The sequence below is a fragment of the Oryza sativa genome, chromosome 1 (assembly GCF_034140825.1).
Source record: "Oryza sativa Japonica Group chromosome 1, ASM3414082v1".
Taxonomy (NCBI): Eukaryota; Viridiplantae; Streptophyta; class Magnoliopsida; order Poales; family Poaceae; genus Oryza; species Oryza sativa.
In genome coordinates this window covers 36,714,059-36,730,512 of record NC_089035.1, presented here as the reverse complement: position 1 = coordinate 36,730,512, position 16,454 = coordinate 36,714,059, and the positions used below count along the sequence as shown (strand labels likewise).

Sequence of the window (16,454 nt, the reverse complement as noted above, 5' to 3'; positions counted from 1 at the left end):
AGTTGGAAATTCTATTCCCAGTTCTGGTTCTTCATGTTGCCATCTGAGAAGCAGGATATTTCTGAAATTGCAGTTGGCAATCTTTCAAAACCAAAGTGTCCAGTATGAGAGATTATCAGTCCGATGAAGAATGTGATGGTAAAGGAAAACCGGTACGTTTTCCACGGCCGTCTTGCTTTCAGCTTATCGAGTACAAGCATTCACCGGCGTCAGTTGCAGGTCGTCAATGGGGGCTCGAGGCGGGTCACATGCCCCATTTGTAGCTTATGTACGCCGCTCGCATCATCCCCGTTAAACGACAATAACTTGTGAAAGGAAGCTGGTGAGTCGAGCATCTCGTGAAATCTCTCTGACGGATTTAGATTCGCCTTTTTGCCCGTTCATTGTTTCAGTTACCCATTTTTGGCCAGGTGCCTTTTGGTACTGAATGAATCAAGGCTTCTCAAACAGGCGTCACAACATACCGTGCTATCGTAGTGGTCCGGAAGACGATACCTCACCTGAGGAAAGTTCGGCCATATCTTGCTGTTCTGGTCAGGTTGAGTGTAATACACACACTACATTTCCACCCAGGGAAAGGTAACCGCTGCCATTTCACTACGCCCTTCACGTGCCCCATTTTCACACAACAGAGTAAACACCGCCCAGGACCAAAACAATGTCGAATCTTAAGACCATTAGTTTCGAAATATTTTTGATCCTGAATTGAGGGTACAGTAATGGACTAGTTTTTTTTTTTTGAAATTTACAGTAATGGACTAGTTCATATAGTTAATCCTTTGATTCGAAGTATTTTAAGAGCAAAGTCCGTATTTAATTGTTTGGTTGGTAGAATGACGCCTCAATCCGCACCATTCTGTCGAATAGGACCAAGGCACACGTGATGCGACGTGCATCATGGTACAAAGTTGGCAAAAGCGCCTGGTAGCGGAGAGTGGGAAAGAGCTGGCTGGCGTAGTAGACTAGCAGGAGTCCACATCGTCCCATCAACGCTGCGACGCCACCATTTAATTCCACACCCAAAACAAGTCCACCGTTTAAAGAAAGGCGTAAACTATCGCATTTCGACAGCAAAAAAATCCCCGTAATCTAAAACCAAAATCACGCGCAAAATATTTTTCTTCCCCGTCTCCTTCCTCCTCGGGCACCTCTTCTCCTCGCTTACTCCTCAGTCCCCCACCCACCACCCCAGTTGCTCCCCCCGCTGGCGAGATGCGGGGCGGAGCGGGAGCCCTTCCGGTGCCAGGCGGCCTCGCGCTCGGGGTGGTGCTGCTTCTAGTTCTCGCCGTGCTGCCGTCCCGGGCGGCCGGGGTGAACGTGACGGCCGCGCTCGCGGCTTTCCCCAGCTTCGCCGACTTCGCGCGGCTTCTGGAGTCGAGCCCGGTGGCCGGGGAGCTGGCGGCGCGGTCGTCGCTGACGCTGCTGGCCGTGCCGAACAACAACCTGCCGCGCTCGCCCTCGGCGTTCGCGGCGGCCTCCGGCGCCGACATCGCCGATGTGCTGCGGTACCACGTCCTGCTTGAGTACCTCTCCCCTTCTGACCTCGCGCGCCTCCCCGCCTCCGGGAAGCTCGTGACGACGCTGTTCCAGACCACCGGGCGCGCGCCCTCCGATCTCGGCGCCGTCAACCTCACCGTCGGGGGAAACTCCACCGTCGTGGTCCGGTCGCCGGCGCCTTTCCCGGGGTCGAGCGCCACTGTCCTCGGCGCCGTCACCGCTGTGCCTTACAACCTCAGCGTGCTCGCGGTGGGTGGCCTCATCGTCCCCTCCGGGCTCGACGTCGCGGCCTCCGACAGCCGCCCGGCCGGTGGCGTCAACATCACCCACGTCCTCGCGGACGCGCGGGGGTTCAACGTTGCTGCCTCCATGCTGGAGGCATCGGGCGTCGCGGACGAGTTCACGGCAGACGAGCGCGGCGCCGGCATCACCGTCTTCGTGCCCACCGACGACGCCTTCGCCGACCTCCCCGCCACCGACCGCCTCCAGTCCCTCCCCGCAGATCGCAAGGCCACCGTGCTTCGCTTCCACGTGCTGCACTCGTACTATCCGCTCGGCTCCCTCGAGTCCATCGTGAACCCCGTGCAGCCCACGCTCGCCACCGAGCGCTTCGAGGCCGGCCAGTTCACGCTAAACATCACACGCGTCAATGGCTCCGTCGCCATCGACACCGGCATCGTGCAGGCTTCGATCACCCGCACGGTGTTCGACCAAAATCCCGTTGCGGTGTTTGCCGTCTCGAAGGTTCTACTGCCCAAGGAAATGTTCGGTCGGGGCGGTGCTGATAGCGACGTCATGGCGCCGCCGCCGGACGCGATGGCGCCAGATGCTGCCGAGAACGTGCGGACGCCGCCGACGAGACTGTCGTCACCTCCAGCACTGCGGGGTGGCGCTGATAGTGAGTCGTCATCAGCATTGTCAACGGCAAGGGCTGTCAATTGGTGGTGTATACGGTTGGTGCTCCTAAATCTGCATCTCTTACTACTACCTCTGGTATGAGATCCGGATGTTACCCATTGCTCGCTTCATTTTGCTCAATTTTTGTTCTTCTGTTACTATTTTCCCCATTTTAGAATGTGTACTACGGGAATGTGATGGGTAGAGAATTTTATAGGGGCAAAAGCAGTAGCAATTTGTCTAGTTTCTTTATTAGTTTTAACGAAATAATATCATGTGTAGAGAGACCTATGAAACCTACTTGTTCCAAAACGAACAGCAGCATGTTCATAGTTGTTCTAATCAGGTCAGTTTGTGTTTGAACTGAAGTCCAATTGGGGCTAGCATTACTGGGGAATTGGTGTGAGGAACTGAGGATTACTGGGGAATCGATTTGTGTGTCTTTTGTATTAAGGTAAGGTGCAGAAGAATTTGAAGACATGCATTTGCCTGGTATTTTGTTTATCAAGGACCTGAAGTCTTGGAGTCAGGGTTCTGGAGATTGATAGATAGGTGGTAAGCGTGAGGAATGAGCTGGCCAGCTTGGAGGTGGCCTGGTTGTCTACCCCTGTTTTTGATTCTCACTCCTCTTTCCTGCTAATGACGCGGACTCTAGTTGCGCTTGCTGTTACTATTCCCTGAAGACAAATTGAACACATGTCCACCCTTTAGCTGATTGGTCAGGATTTTCCACCGTTAAATTTCTGTTGAGGACATAAACCAACCATTTAGGGTGGCATATGCTCAATTATCCCTTTTTTTATCTAACCATATAGGGTGGCCTACCACGTACTCCTTGCTGATCATTTGGCTAGTTTCGTAGCGTGTGAACTGAAATCTGATAAGTTGGTTTGCAGTTAAATTAAATAGCTTATGCCCCAGCTCCAAAAGCTTCCTATATGAACTTTAGCAGCCCTAAGATCTGAAGAGAAGAAGTTTAGCAGCATTGTATACCAGGTTGCGAATTTACTGATAGGTAGGTGTTCTGATTCTTGTGACTACCTATCAGGTATTGCTCATTTCATGCAAGTTAGGTAGTTGTATATTGTTGTGTTTGGTAGAGATTTGAGGGAATTTAAACCATCCCAATAAAGAGTTTGAAATTCTAGGTGCTATTGTCATGCATTGCTAGTCTAACGTCTAAACATATCCAAATAGTCTGTCAGTTATCCAAACATGTCGACCAAAAACATGAGTTGTTGTAACTTGTATATGCCTCTGGTAGCTACCGTTTATATGTGCGGCTATTCCTAACATTCTGTGGTGTTTCATGTTCATAATGGCTGGTGGGTTTTTGGGGAGGGACCACTGTGCATGAAACTTTTGTATGTAGTTTCACTAGAGTCCATGAAAGTGGACCTATTGAGGTTGCCCATCTTTATTCGATTAGTTTCTGGACCCGTTTGGTCATGTGCCAGCTCATGCGTACTTTACATGAGCCATGGGACCCATCAAGTTCTTTTCTGAATAATATCCATGAGATGAGCCATGGTTGAAATGTCAAACTTTCTAAATAATGACGTGCACATTTTCTGCTTTCTTTGTAAACTAGCGTCTTGGAAATTCAGCATTAATACTGGATGCGATGTGTTTGTCATAGACTTGTAACTATTCATTAAACTTGTAACTACTTCAGTAAAAGTGTATCCTCTGTACCACTGAAGAGTGAAGAAATGAATGCAGAATAGAAAACCCTGCCTATCTGAAATATACTGTTCAGATTGCGGAGAATATTTATACTAAAAAAAGTTCAATATTTATCATATGTCTCGAGTGTCTTCATGTCATGAAAACAAATGAGGTGATATTTATGAAAGATCAAAGTAATGAGTCGTTTGGAACACCTAGGTTCTTGGGCAAGATAAGATTTAGCAATAATGCATATAGGTATGTTGGATTAGTGGCAAATTACTGGTTTAGTTTATTGTTGCGGACTTGTCCATCTATAGCCTACAGTGAAATCAAGAGGCATTTGTATCTATGTTTTCAATTTCACATTCTGAAGTCTTGTCAGAAAAATACCGGCATATGCTGTAGAAAACAGTGTAACACCAATATCTTGTTCTTTGTTGTGCGCTGCAGCATGCACTTGTCACCTATTGTGCTACAGTTTTTTTTTTTTTGGGGGGGGGGGGATGGGTACAGTCTTGAGACTGAATTTCAGCAATAATGAATAAATGGAAGGTGCCCATCTATTTTAATATTTTTTACCTTTTGATTTTTGTTCTCATGCTCCTTGTCTGAAGCTTCATCTTTTCTGTAAGATCATTTAACCTATCTCTGTAACTTAAATCCTAGAGTAGGAATATGCAATGTTCTTTTCTGTAAGTTCTTGTAACCTATTCCTGCAAATGAGCTTAATGGAGTTCTGAACTTCTTATACATACTCCATCAAAGGATTGTGCATCTAAAATTCCTGATTACCTGTACTTTTATCAACAAAAAGAAAAAAAAAGGAAGAAGATATGCATAGTTATTATGAGGTTCTTTCAATCTGCAAATTTTGATCAATAATACAAGGGTAGCTGACATAAGTGTTCTTAGTGGATATAGTAGCCTCCTCCCCCTCTCTTTTTACATGCCCTAAATGTCGAAATGAAGATCAGGTGACTGTAGTGTAACATGCTATCTAGCCATTAATTCCAATCTTCTTAGGTCAAGAATGTGCTGATTCAGTAGTCTAGAACTCTATGTTCATAGAGAAAACTGAAAGTTGCTTCTGTTTTCTTGTTGGATTAGCAGTTACAGTTTTTGTGAGATTTGTTGTACTGTGAATTTGATTGACTTGAAAAGATGTGAAAGTAGATGTCTTAGACATGCCACATGTTAAAATTCTTAGGTAAAGCAAAAGCATGGAGCAACTTCAGATGATCCAAATTGGTAGGACATGTTTGATGTCAGAGGCTCTTCATTGATACAACAGTGGAATTTAGTTCGTGGTCACATGGTTGCAGGCATATTATTGTACTGTCTATTTTTGTATGATGGTTACAAAGTGAAAATGTACAAGTAGAATGGCCTTGCCATGCTGCAGCAAGATCTGTACATGAGGTGACCTGCTTCCGGTGATCTTTATATTAGGGGTTATTTTTTGTGGGAGGGTTCAAAGAACTGATATTTCTGCTTGATTTATTTTTTCCTATTTCTTTCTTAGCCCTTGTTAATGATATAAATGGGACCAGCCGAGGAAAATCCATTTACTGGAGTAGCTGTTTCGGAAGGAAGTAGAAGTTTGCCTGGTTCCTTCAATAGGTGAGTTACCAATGAATCCTTGTGGCACGTTCATTTCATTTCTTTTAAACAATTGTGTGGATATTGAACACTTGTGAGGATTGACGATATTAACCAATAGGGTCGGTGTTTTACATAGCCGGTTTTCACAGCACTATTGTGATGTCGGAGGTAAAATGCTAAGCTCCAGTACGTTCCATCGCGTGCTATTGTGGCGCTGTAGAGTTTTGGTGACCATGACATGAAAAGTCTGTTATTGAACCTTAGGTTTGAATTCTGTACTTGTGAGGGAAATCTAGTACTCCCATGGTAGGATCTTGTACAGAACATCGCATAATTCAGGCATACACTCTCTACGCCATTTTCCAGTAATTAGGGCTCTTTGATTCAAAGGATCGGTAATCAAAGGATCAGTATAGGATTTTGATTTTTGTAGGATTCACAATCCTATGGATTATTTCCTATGGATGCCTCTGATTCATAGGAAATGAAAGGAAACATTCAAGGATTACATACCTTTAGTTCATTTTCACAGGAAAAAAAAGAAAAAGGTCTGACCTCTTTGGAAGAGAAATCATGTGTTTTTTCCTATAGCACTATCAAAGGGCACATTTCATCTTTTCCTGTGTTTTTTATTCCAACGGGATTGAAGAATCATATTACTTCAATTCCTACGTTTTTACTATTATTATATTTTTCCTATCCTGCCGGTCGAAGGGCCCCTGTGGGGTAGGATAAGATATGATAACAGATTAAACAGTGCATGATAGCAGAGTCAAAAAGGGATGTACAGTAGTTGGGAATGATGCACGCACTGGAGGAATCTATTCATGTCATCTTGCTACGCGTTACCTATAGACCGCAGCTGCCTTCTGCCGCGAGCTTTTGTGCCCTCCTTTCTATTTGCAAGTAGCTGGAGTACTCCCTCCGTCTCATAAAAAACCAACCTAGTATCAGATGTGATATATTTTAGTACTATGAATCTGGATATACATCTGTCCAGATTCATCGTACTAGAATATGTCACATGTAATACTAGATTCGTTTTTTTATGGGACATAGGAAGTAATAACTAGAGTGCTCTGTAGTGTTTTTTTTTCCAGATAGAGTGCTAGTATGTAGCGTTGAATACACTGATAATTGTTGGAATATTTGATGGTATGGTAAAGTCAACTAGTCAAGTGGTAATGACGAACAGTTTACATGTAAAAGTGACAGAGAAAAGGTAAGCTGTAGATATGTGTTTAGTGAAGAGTTTAAGTATTTGCATGATGTTACTAGGTTAGAATAAAATTAAGAGTGGGACTTGGGCCAAAGAAAATGCAATGGAACACGAACGCCGAACTGTCCGGCACGAACCAGAGTTTTCTGATACTCGTATGTCACAGATTAATCAGCAAGCTTAGGGGTGAGTTTAACTCACGCTAAAATTGTGTAGGATCGAAACAAAGTAACTAAGCCAACCAGAGGGGGTGAATGGTTGGTATACCCAAAAACCCAAACTTTTAGCGGAAATAAAAGTTACCCTTAAATTCGATGTAGATCGGTCTAACCGAAGTTGATCCGCCGGTCTGACCGCGCTCGCGCTGTCGGTCTGACCGATGTTGATCACTCGGTTCAACCGCCTGAAGATTGCCTGCCGCGTGTGAAGTCGCCGCCGGTCTGACCGCCTCGCCCTAGCCGGTCTGACCGCCGCCTTGCCGCCGGTGAGTCGCCGGTTAGACTGCCAAAACCCGGTGAAACACAAATCGAAGCACAACTTTATTGCTTCTCTCTGTGTTTACAAAGTATACCAACAGCACTCCTTAAAAAAATTTCGACTAAACTCGAAACCCTAACTAAACTAGCAACTCAATTGCTCTCAAAAGCGATACCGGGAAGCCTCACGCTCCCCCTCTATTTATACATGAGGTAGGCAGCCTAAAGCCACGAACCAAACTCATACTAAGAGTCCTAAACACCTTAGGAAACCCTCTAGTATAAGAAAGAAACTTTACATAACCAATCGTACCAAATTTGGACTCCTTCCAAATTCGACTCCGCATCCCATACGCACATAATACCTCCATTGTATGCCATATGGAATCTTCACCAATCATGTGCATCAACTCTAGCCTTAGTATCCCGCATGATATCTGACCACCACGGACATCGTCTTACCACCAAGCCGACTCCCGGTCCATCACCGCAAATACTCTCTCGAGGCATCGAGTCACCTACACATGAAACAAACAAAGAAACCATATTTCGAGACCAAGCTATCCCCAACTTGACTCATTAGTAGCAAACAACAGTATTACATACGTATAATATCCATCTAGAAGCCATAACTATGAAACAATCACGGATATCCAAAGAAACAACTCGAAACCGAAACCGACACAGCGTCGGCCGGTCAGACCGCGGGCCGGCCGGTCTAACCGCTCGATCACCACCGGTCTGACCGGCATACACCGCCCGGTCGGACCGGTCACATGAAATAACAGTGAATCCGATCATCACCTGAAAATTGATTATCTCCAAAACCACTTCGACGATAATCTCCAAATATCAAAACCAATAATCACATATGCCAATTGTTTATCACAGAATAAGAATCAAAACACACATTGATTTTACAAATTGAAAGTTTGGTTAAAAATGAAACGATGTGACGGAAAAGTTGGAAGTTTGTGTGAGTAGAAAAGTTTTGATGTGATGAAAAAGTTAGAAGTTTGAAGAAAAAGTTGGGAACTTAGGCTGTGTTTAGTTCCTTCCAAAGTTAGAAGTTTGGGTTGAAATTGGTACGATGTGACTGAAAATTTGTGTGTGTATGACAGGTTGATGTGATATAAAAAGTTGGAAGTTTGAATCCAAAGTTAGGATCTAAACACAGCCTAAGGACACCAAACTTCCCTCCAAATCCCAACTTTCCATTACATCACATCACATCCAAAACTTTCCTACGCACATATAACTCCTAACTTTTTTTTTCCAAACTATCAACTTCTTCCCAAACTTTTCCCAAACACGACCTAAACCAGGCCTAGGTCTGATTCTGATCAGTTCAGCATATCACATTCTGGACTCTGGAGTATAGCAGAGAGAATTTCACTGCATCGGTTCATCCATTCGCATGTCTTTTCACGATCCTTGTACCTGTCCGGATTCATGTCAGGTGTATTTGCCTGCAATTGCCAGCTTGAAGCTTCCAACTTCTCAAAATTTCCTTTCTTCGTGTGTTTATGAGCTCAGGGAATCAGGCATTTTTAGAGTTTCAGAAATCAGAACTGAAATTAAGGACGACGATTACAAAAGGGTCATCACAAAGAGGATGCCAGCAAGCCACTGACTTTACAGGATTTTTTCTCACGCATCACAAACCAACGAACGATGCGATCGACGAAGAACCATCCACCCAAACGATCACTACTGGCTCAGGAGCAGCATCGCCTCCGGCCGCTGCTGCCCGAAGCCGTAGAACGGGTGGTGGTAGTGGTGCGGCTCCTCCGCCGCCGCCTCGGCCTTCGCCTCGGCCATCGACACCACCAGCAGGTTCTCCTTGTCGCCGTCGTCCACGCAGGCCTCCCTCCTCCACCTGCCCTCGTACCGCGAGTTGCTCCGGCCGTAGCACTGGTGCTCCATCGCCCCCGCGCGGAGGGCTGCCGCCGCCGACCCCGACGCATGCGCGCTGCTGAGGTTGAAGCTGCCGAATCCCTTGATCTCGTGCGCTATCTTGCGCGCACGCTCACGCTCATCCTCCAGGAAGGGGCCCCGCTCCAGCAGCCTCAGCACGCGCTCCGACTTGCTCTTCACCGTCATCCCCCAGTTGAAACTGCAACTCGGATTCAAGAAGAAACCATCGGTGATGAGAAAGAAGGGCGAGAGAACATCAGGAGAAGATATGATCGAGTCGGGACGAAGAATTGAAACGGACCCTTTCTCGTCGATGTGCTGGAAGGAGACCATCTGCTCGATGACCTCCCGATCCCTCTGGAACTCCAACGCGACGCTACGGGGGCCGTGCGTCAGGAGGTGCTCGAGGAGGAGGAGGGCCTTGTACGCCTCACGCCACTGCCGCCTGTCGAACCTCGCGAACCTGTAAGATTTCCCGCCCCCGAATCAATCGATCAGCCAACAAACGAGCAGATCACAAACGCAGCGTGCGTGTGGGTGGCTTCGTTAAGAGAGGCAAGCTAGGCACGTCCATCGCTCACCTCTTGTGGAGGATGTCGGAGATCCTGACGTACTCGTCGATCTCGAACGCCTGCCGCGCGATGAGGCTCATCGTCTTCACGTTCGGCGGCGATGCGTCCCCGCTCGTCGCCTCCTCCGTCATCCTGGACCATACCAACAAAAACCTCAGCATCAAGAACACGATGGAACAACGGATCGGTGACATCTATCCGAACAACAAGACGGGGGAAGGATCGATCGAGGAAGGAGCCACTCACAGCTGCGTCGGGGTAACATCGGTGAGCGCGAGCCGCGCGGAGCGGATCTTGTCGGTGAGGTAGGACGAGGCCTGCCGCCTGAGCTCGTGGAAGCTGAAGGGCGAGGACGCGTCCATGGCCGCCGCGTACTGCGCGCAGAATCCCGCACATCCGCCAAGAGGCGACGGATATAGCAAGTGCCCCTGCTTCGTCACCCGCACGCAGCTACTGCCACGCGCATCGACGCGTCCGTCCGCCCGCCTCGCCGGCCAGCAACCACTCCGCACCGGAGCGCGCGGTACGAACAGAGCTCGCTCGCAGGGGGCGCAACCACTCCACAAATCCGCTAGTGATGCATGGGATGGGATGGGAGACAGCGACGGCGAGCGGTGGAATGGCTTGTGTGCTTGGACTGGACGAGCTTATTTGGAGGGGAAAGAAGTGCGCGCCCCGGTCGATCTCTTTGTCATCACCCCTTTGAAGCGTTCAAAAGTGGACGGGACGACGCTACGCTGTGCTAGTGGCCTAGTGCAGCGAGGCGACAAGATTGTCAACTGGTGTTTGGTACTATTAGACGGGTGGGCGAGTTTTGAATTTTGAAACCCGCATCCCGTGGCGCAGCCAGGGCAGCGCAGGCGCTAGTACTAGCTAGAGGGGTGGCCGCCGTGGTGCGTCGCGGCTGAGGTCACGTGGTCCGGCCTACGTACGCGTGGCGTGCGCGCCGTGGCGAGGACGGCCCAGATGGGGGGCAGGTGGTGGCCGTGCTGGAATTCTCTGTGCGACGCACATTCGCGCTGTGCGCCTGTGCCCCGAAGCGTATAGGAGTACACTCCATATCGCACGATCGATCGCCCAGCGACGTCAGGGACAAGCGGTGTGGTGGTGGTAGTGGTAGTGGTAGTGGTAGTGGCAGTAGTAGTCGCTTTCGAGAACGATGACTTTGATTTCTTTTCTCGGTTTTTCTACGGAAGTGTTCTGGAGCCATACTCCTACGACGTTTGGCAGGTGGAGGTTGGAAGGGATTTGACCCGCTTTTGTTAGACTTACTTAAAAAAAAAAAGACTAACCCTAAATTTGTGTGCAACGTTTAACTATCCGTCTTTTACGAAATTTTTTTATAATTAGTATTTTTATTGTTGCTAGATGATTAAAACATGATTAATACTTTATACATGACTTGTCTTTTTAATTTTTTTCATATTTTTTTTAAATAAGACGGACAGTTAAATATTGGACACTAACCCAGGATTTATCTTTTTTTTTTGGAACGGAGGGAGTACAGTGCAAGATTGTTCCTAGCGTCCCAAGGTGAGTCGACGGGCGTCACCGGTGAAAGCGTGGAAGAAGTAGGAGAACCAGAAAAGAAAGGATTTCATCTACATTTTTTAACTTTTTCATTGAGACGATGTCTGTGTTAAAATGTGTCACGGTCCACGGGCTTTTCTACGTGCCACCTTGTCCAGTCGTAAGCTACGTTCGTTCGGACCAGAGAGAGAATAAATTCTCGTCATATATGCTTTTTCTGAGTTGTTAAACAATGTATTTTTGAAAATAATTTTATAGAAAAGTTACTTTAAATTCGTTACAAGTTTTAAAAAATATTACCCAATTGATTACGGGTTAATGGTTCAGTTCATCGCGTGTATCTGTCAGGGTTACGGATAAGGATAACCTCTGTCCTATGACTTATGGAATATATCAATAAGGTATACTCTCACGTATACGTATACGGTTGGTTTCCGTATACGCCGTTAGAAATTCACCTCAAATTATGGGAGATATCTCTACGAGTTAAGGGATTACCGAAGTACTACTCGAAAAGGGTAAAATCTCTAGTATATCATGTCGGTTTACATAATCTCCAAGTCTTACTTGAGAGTCAAGGTATCCCACGATATAAAAGGGACCCCTAGGGAGAGGCTAAGGGCATCGCATCTCATCGCCAACACACCCACCAAAGTTTACGAAGCCGGAGTACACGGAGCCAACTCGCCGGGAGATCTCGTCAAATCCCTCGACTACGATCTTGTCGGTATCACCTGTTCGGTTACTCTCTCTGTAATGGACGTAACTACACAGCTAATGGTAGCTGGTTTGTCTCATATATGATAGACACTATCCACCTATATTTCAAATACAATTTTCTCTAAAACTGCTCATCCGATCTACAATCCGATTACACCGTTGTGTTCGTAACAATTAAATCTTTATAACAAGAACTCACACGATTATATTTTGATGAAAAAAAATATAAATTACTTTTATAATATATCTAAATTACTTTTAGATTTCACTAAGTTACTTCTTAGACATATAAAAGTAATTCAATAAAGCCTAAAAGTAATTTACATATACTATAGAAGTAACTTATAAAAAAAGAAAGTAACTTCTATAATATATGTTAATTACTTTAAAACTTTATTGAATTTACTTTTATATATTTAACTTAGTGAAATCTAAAAGTAATTTAGATATATTATAAAAGTAATTTATGATTTTTTATCAAAATATAATCATGTGAGATCTTGTTGTAAAGATTTAATTGTTATGAACACAACAGTGTAATCGGATCGTAGATCGGATGAATAGTTTAAGAGAAAATTATATTTGAAGCATAAATGGTAGGAATATTTTTTCTACTTGCTTGATCAATTAGTACTATAGTAAAGTAAGATTCTTCAAGACACATATCTGGACAATGGCTAATCGTATCTGGACAATGGCTAGCGTCGCTCGTTATGACTAAATCAAGAGCGCTCTCGATTTAGATTTTGCGCTTTGTAATCTGTTCTCATCATCAGCAATCCCATATAAACTGGACTAGGGCTATTACCTGATAAAGGGCCTGAAACAGTACAATCCTTGTCTTTTGTCTGTTTTAATGTCGTACTACGTAGATCCCTATTCCGACGTAACCCAATACTCTATTCTTCCGATACATGAGTATCACTCGTCGACAGTATCTTCTCTATTTTTTTTCCTCATCCTCTTAATCGCAGCCTTCACTTTCGTCGTGACGAGTCACGTATCGCTACTTGCAAACTGCGTGCTCAGCGTCGACAAGTGATGGAGCAGCCGCCCCAACAGGATGCACGACAGTCAGGTCGAGAGAGCCTCACCATCGACAGCGTGAGCATGACACTGACACCGGGGTGAAAACGGTAACGACCTTATCAATGTCGTTTACTTAACGTCTTTACGAATTACGACCGTACCGATATGTCCATCGGCACGCGGCAACTCCCTCATGGTAGCCTGCCAGAATTTTCACGGGCCATATGCTCACCGTCGAAAAGGAAAAAGTACACCGAAGGTCCCTTAACTTGTCATCGGGATATAAAATCGTCCCCAACCGCAAAACCAGATACCGATGATCTCTTAACTATACAAAACCGGTCACAATAGTGCCTCGGTGATTTTGATCCCGATTTTGTCCTATGTGGCTGCTGACTCAGCGTGGGACCCACGTGGGCCCCACCAGGATGCCACGTCATCTCTCTCCCTTCCTCCTCCTCTTCTCTTCTCTTCTCTTCCTTTCTCTTCGCAAATCGCAAGCCGGCCGGCGGCTGGGGATTGGGGAGGAGGCCGCCGGGGCGAGGCGGGAGAGGAGGAGGGCGGCGCCGCGATGGCGGCCGACGGCAGCGGCCGCAGTGGGGAAGCACGGCGGTAGCCCGGTGAAGCTCTGCGGCGGCCAAAGATGGGTGAGGGGGCTCATGCCAGCGACGGTGGCGCACGCGCACGAGCAAAGTAAGGGTGTGGGCGCGCTCGGCGGCGGCGGCGTCGATGATGGAGGCGCGACTGCCGACGGTCCACTTCGGCGGGCTCGGCGAGCTTACCACCACCAACACCGCAGAGCCAAGCGCCGCTGTCCCTCTCGCTTCACAGGCCGGAGGCGGCGATGTCGCTGCTGATGTAGCAGCACAACCACCACCACCAGCCGTCGCCGGCGGCGGGCGCGGCGTCGACATGGCAGCTGCAGCAAGGCGCGTGGCATCTCCGCGGCTAAAGGTTCCTCCTCCCGACGCAGCAGCTCTTGCAGGAGTTCTGCAGCCTCCCCATGAAGAGCACCACCAGCCCATCGTCGGCAAGCAAGGCACCCAAGCAGGCGCAAGAAGACGCCGTCGGTGGCGGAGGCTCGTCGTCGTGGACCGCGCCGACGCAGATCCAGTCCATGGACGGGGGCGAGCTGCAGCGGCTCAAGGGCAAGATTTACATTTACCCCATGCTCGAAGAGGTTAGCTTGCTCAGCCAGCTAATTAACCACATCACCACCATGGCAAGGCCTAATTTAAGCAAAGCTAGCATGAGAGTGTACTCTCTCCTTGGAAATCTGTAGTCAGTAGCCGAGCCTGGCCACTTCGCCTTGCTCGCCAGTGGCAGCCGCGAGCGCGCCAAACGCGCGGTAGGCGGCGGGGGCGCGGCGAGGCGCACGCCGCGGAGCGCGTGTGTGCGGCGTGTGCGCGCAGGAGGCGAGGATAGCGCGGCTCCCCAGCGACCGCCCTCGCGCCCAGCTCCTCCCCTGCCGCCGCCGCCGGCCGCGCCGTGCCCAGCCTCTCCGTCCCGCGCAAGCGCGCACGCCGGTCGCCCGTGGAAAGGAGAGTGGAAAGGGCAAGAGAGAGAAATATTAAGAGGCTGACATGTGGGGCCCACGTGGGTCCCACGCTGAGACAGCAGTCACGTAGGATAAAACCGGGATAAAAACCGCCGAGAGACATATTGTGACTGGTTTTGTATAGTTAAGGGATGTCGGATATCTGGTTTTACAGTTGGGGGACGATTTTGTATCCCGATGACAAGTTGAGGGACCTTCGGTGTACTTTTTCCCCGTCGAAAACGATCTGGGCCAGACATTAGGCCCGTGACGGAGTAGAGAATTTCGCCGGAAGCCCAACCAACAATGCAGTCAGCCCGGAAAGTGATCCCAATTAACTCTACTGAAGTCCCCCGGTAACTGAAAAACTCGAGGGACCGAGGGAGAACGGAGGATGCGCGGGATGCGCTGCAGGCGTGCAGCGGCGGAGCTAGCGAGCTTTCCGCGGTCTCGGGCGCACATTTGTCCGCATACACCGCCAACGATTCGCACCGTCTTTCAAGGCTTTTCCTCCATTATCTTACTGTAAGCAGCCTCCTCCCGATCTGTGCTTTGGCCACAATGGGCTTGTAAAATGCGCGCACAAGAGCTCACGCAGCAGCAGCAGCACTGACGACATCTCATGAGCTCGTGATGGTGATGCTAACCAAGGCTGAATCTAATCCATGTAGTAGTGTTGGCAATTAGGCACTTTGTTTATCCGCCTGCAACTTTCCAACCCTCGAGGCAAAACAAGCAGGTTTGTCAGATAATTTTACTGACAAATGCTTGGCTTTTTCACGTGTTGCCCGCTTTCGACTCCACCATATAAGCCTTCACGCCTGTCCACTCCTCATCAGTCAGTTACCCCTGCTTTCTAGACTCTGGTAGTGCTCTTGTCCCCCGTGGGATCGGCAAGCTCGGCTCTGAGAGATCATGGCCCATGAGGTGCGCCAATCTTAATTTCGCCTAATTGTAGCTCTAATCTCACATGCTTTTTCTCAGTCTGTTTTAGCGCACCAATTGATCATGGCAAGCTTGTGGTTTGTTTGGGGAGATGGTGCAGGATGGGTGGCCTCTTGGACTGGGCGCCATGAATGCAAGAGCTGGAGTGACGAGAAGCGTGGATCTTTCTGGCTCGGCCTCCTTCAGCACGGCCTTCACTTCGTCTCACTGCGCTTCGTCTTCCTTCACTTCTTGTGATTTCGACACAGAGGTCAGTTCGAACATAATCTGTATCGCAAATTCGCAATGCGGCAATGGAACAGTAGTGCAGGCAGATTACATCTGGATCTGATCGTAACGTACGTTTATATATAAGTATGTTTTTTGTCGCAGTCGGCATGGTCATTGTCCCGCCGTGGAGGCGGCGGCGCCGGCGGCGGGATGACGCTGGCGAGCCTGATCGGCCTGGTGGACGCCATGGAGAGCCGTAGCCGGCGGCGCCGGAGCGCGAGGGCGACGAGCAAGAGCGGCAAGGTCAGGGCGCTGCTGCTGTCGCTCTGCCTCCGGAGCCACCTGGAGAACGGCCGCGCCGCGCCGTCGCTCGGGCAATTCCTCGAGATGGAGAGGAGAGCAAGCAGCAGCTCGTTGTAGCTTATGATCTCATATTCTCATGGGGAACCATGGCTAGAGATGCTCGAGTTTGATCGGTTTCGCGTTGCATTTCGATTCTTCTCATTTTCCAGAGAACCCGGGTCATTGTCGAATCTTTCATGATTCTTCACATTGATCTCTGCTACGTTTGTCTTTGCCGAGTAAAACATTTGCCGATAAAAAAATAGACAAGTTCTTTATCAGTTTTTGTT

At 48.2% G+C, this 16,454-nt stretch overlaps 3 protein-coding genes and 1 long non-coding RNA gene across 9 annotated transcripts; 3 read left to right on the top strand and 1 right to left on the bottom strand.

Moving 5' to 3' along the window:
• The first annotated feature begins 23 nt into the window (after positions 1-23).
• Positions 24-550, top strand: LOC136353928 (uncharacterized). The gene is made up of 3 exons (XR_010737446.1): positions 24-152; positions 220-322; positions 411-550. It is a non-coding gene; the product is annotated as an uncharacterized lncRNA (long non-coding RNA).
• Positions 551-1,127: 577 nt separating this feature from the next.
• Positions 1,128-11,656, top strand: LOC4327395 (fasciclin-like arabinogalactan protein 4). Of its 6 annotated transcripts, none has more exons than XM_066305288.1 (3): positions 1,128-2,450; positions 5,588-5,685; positions 11,359-11,656. In XM_066305288.1, exons 1-2 carry the CDS (start codon positions 1,213-1,215, stop codon positions 5,595-5,597), a joined length of 1,248 nt encoding a protein of 415 aa, XP_066161385.1. In that variant the 5' UTR covers positions 1,128-1,212; the 3' UTR covers positions 5,598-5,685; positions 11,359-11,656. The 6 variants fall into 6 exon arrangements, with proteins under 6 accessions (XP_066161385.1, XP_066161374.1, XP_066161388.1 ...); XM_066305277.1 differs by having other exon boundaries at positions 11,350-11,656; XM_066305291.1 differs by lacking the exon at positions 11,359-11,656 and adding an exon at positions 5,786-6,036.
• LOC4327394 (uncharacterized) lies at positions 8,910-10,472 on the bottom strand. The gene is made up of 4 exons (XM_015766152.3): positions 10,098-10,472; positions 9,861-9,983; positions 9,581-9,742; positions 8,910-9,478 (listed from the first exon to the last, which is right to left on the bottom strand). The coding sequence occupies exons 1-4, from the start codon at positions 10,211-10,213 to the stop codon at positions 9,073-9,075; spliced, it is 807 nt and encodes a 268-aa protein (XP_015621638.1). The 5' UTR covers positions 10,214-10,472; the 3' UTR covers positions 8,910-9,072.
• Positions 11,657-13,382: 1,726 nt separating the features above from the next.
• Positions 13,383-16,454, top strand: LOC4327393 (uncharacterized). Its single transcript, XM_015769095.3, has 3 exons — positions 13,383-14,310; positions 15,713-15,862; positions 15,985-16,454. Exons 1-3 carry the CDS (start codon positions 14,134-14,136, stop codon positions 16,240-16,242), a joined length of 585 nt encoding a protein of 194 aa, XP_015624581.1. The 5' UTR covers positions 13,383-14,133; the 3' UTR covers positions 16,243-16,454.

Excerpts from the sequence above, each read along its gene's own strand:
- LOC4327395 (XM_026022328.2), top strand. The coding sequence starts at position 1,213 with ATGCGGGGCGGAGCGGGAGCCCTTCCGGTGCCAGGCGGCCTCGCGCTC. Across the intron at positions 2,451-11,358 it reads GTCAATTGGTGGTGTATACG|TGCAAGATTGTTCCTAGCGT; the intron begins GTTGGTGCTCCT and ends GAGGGAGTACAG.
- LOC4327394 (XM_015766152.3), bottom strand. The coding sequence starts at position 10,213 with ATGGACGCGTCCTCGCCCTTCAGCTTCCACGAGCTCAGGCGGCAGGCC. Across the intron at positions 9,743-9,860 it reads TCCGACATCCTCCACAAGAG|GTTCGCGAGGTTCGACAGGC; the intron begins GTGAGCGATGGA and ends GAAATCTTACAG. Across the intron at positions 9,479-9,580 it reads CAGCACATCGACGAGAAAGG|TTTCAACTGGGGGATGACGG; the intron begins GTCCGTTTCAAT and ends TCCGAGTTGCAG.
- LOC4327393 (XM_015769095.3), top strand. The coding sequence starts at position 14,134 with ATGAAGAGCACCACCAGCCCATCGTCGGCAAGCAAGGCACCCAAGCAG. Across the intron at positions 14,311-15,712 it reads TTTACCCCATGCTCGAAGAG|GATGGGTGGCCTCTTGGACT; the intron begins GTTAGCTTGCTC and ends GAGATGGTGCAG. Across the intron at positions 15,863-15,984 it reads CTTGTGATTTCGACACAGAG|TCGGCATGGTCATTGTCCCG; the intron begins GTCAGTTCGAAC and ends TTTTTGTCGCAG.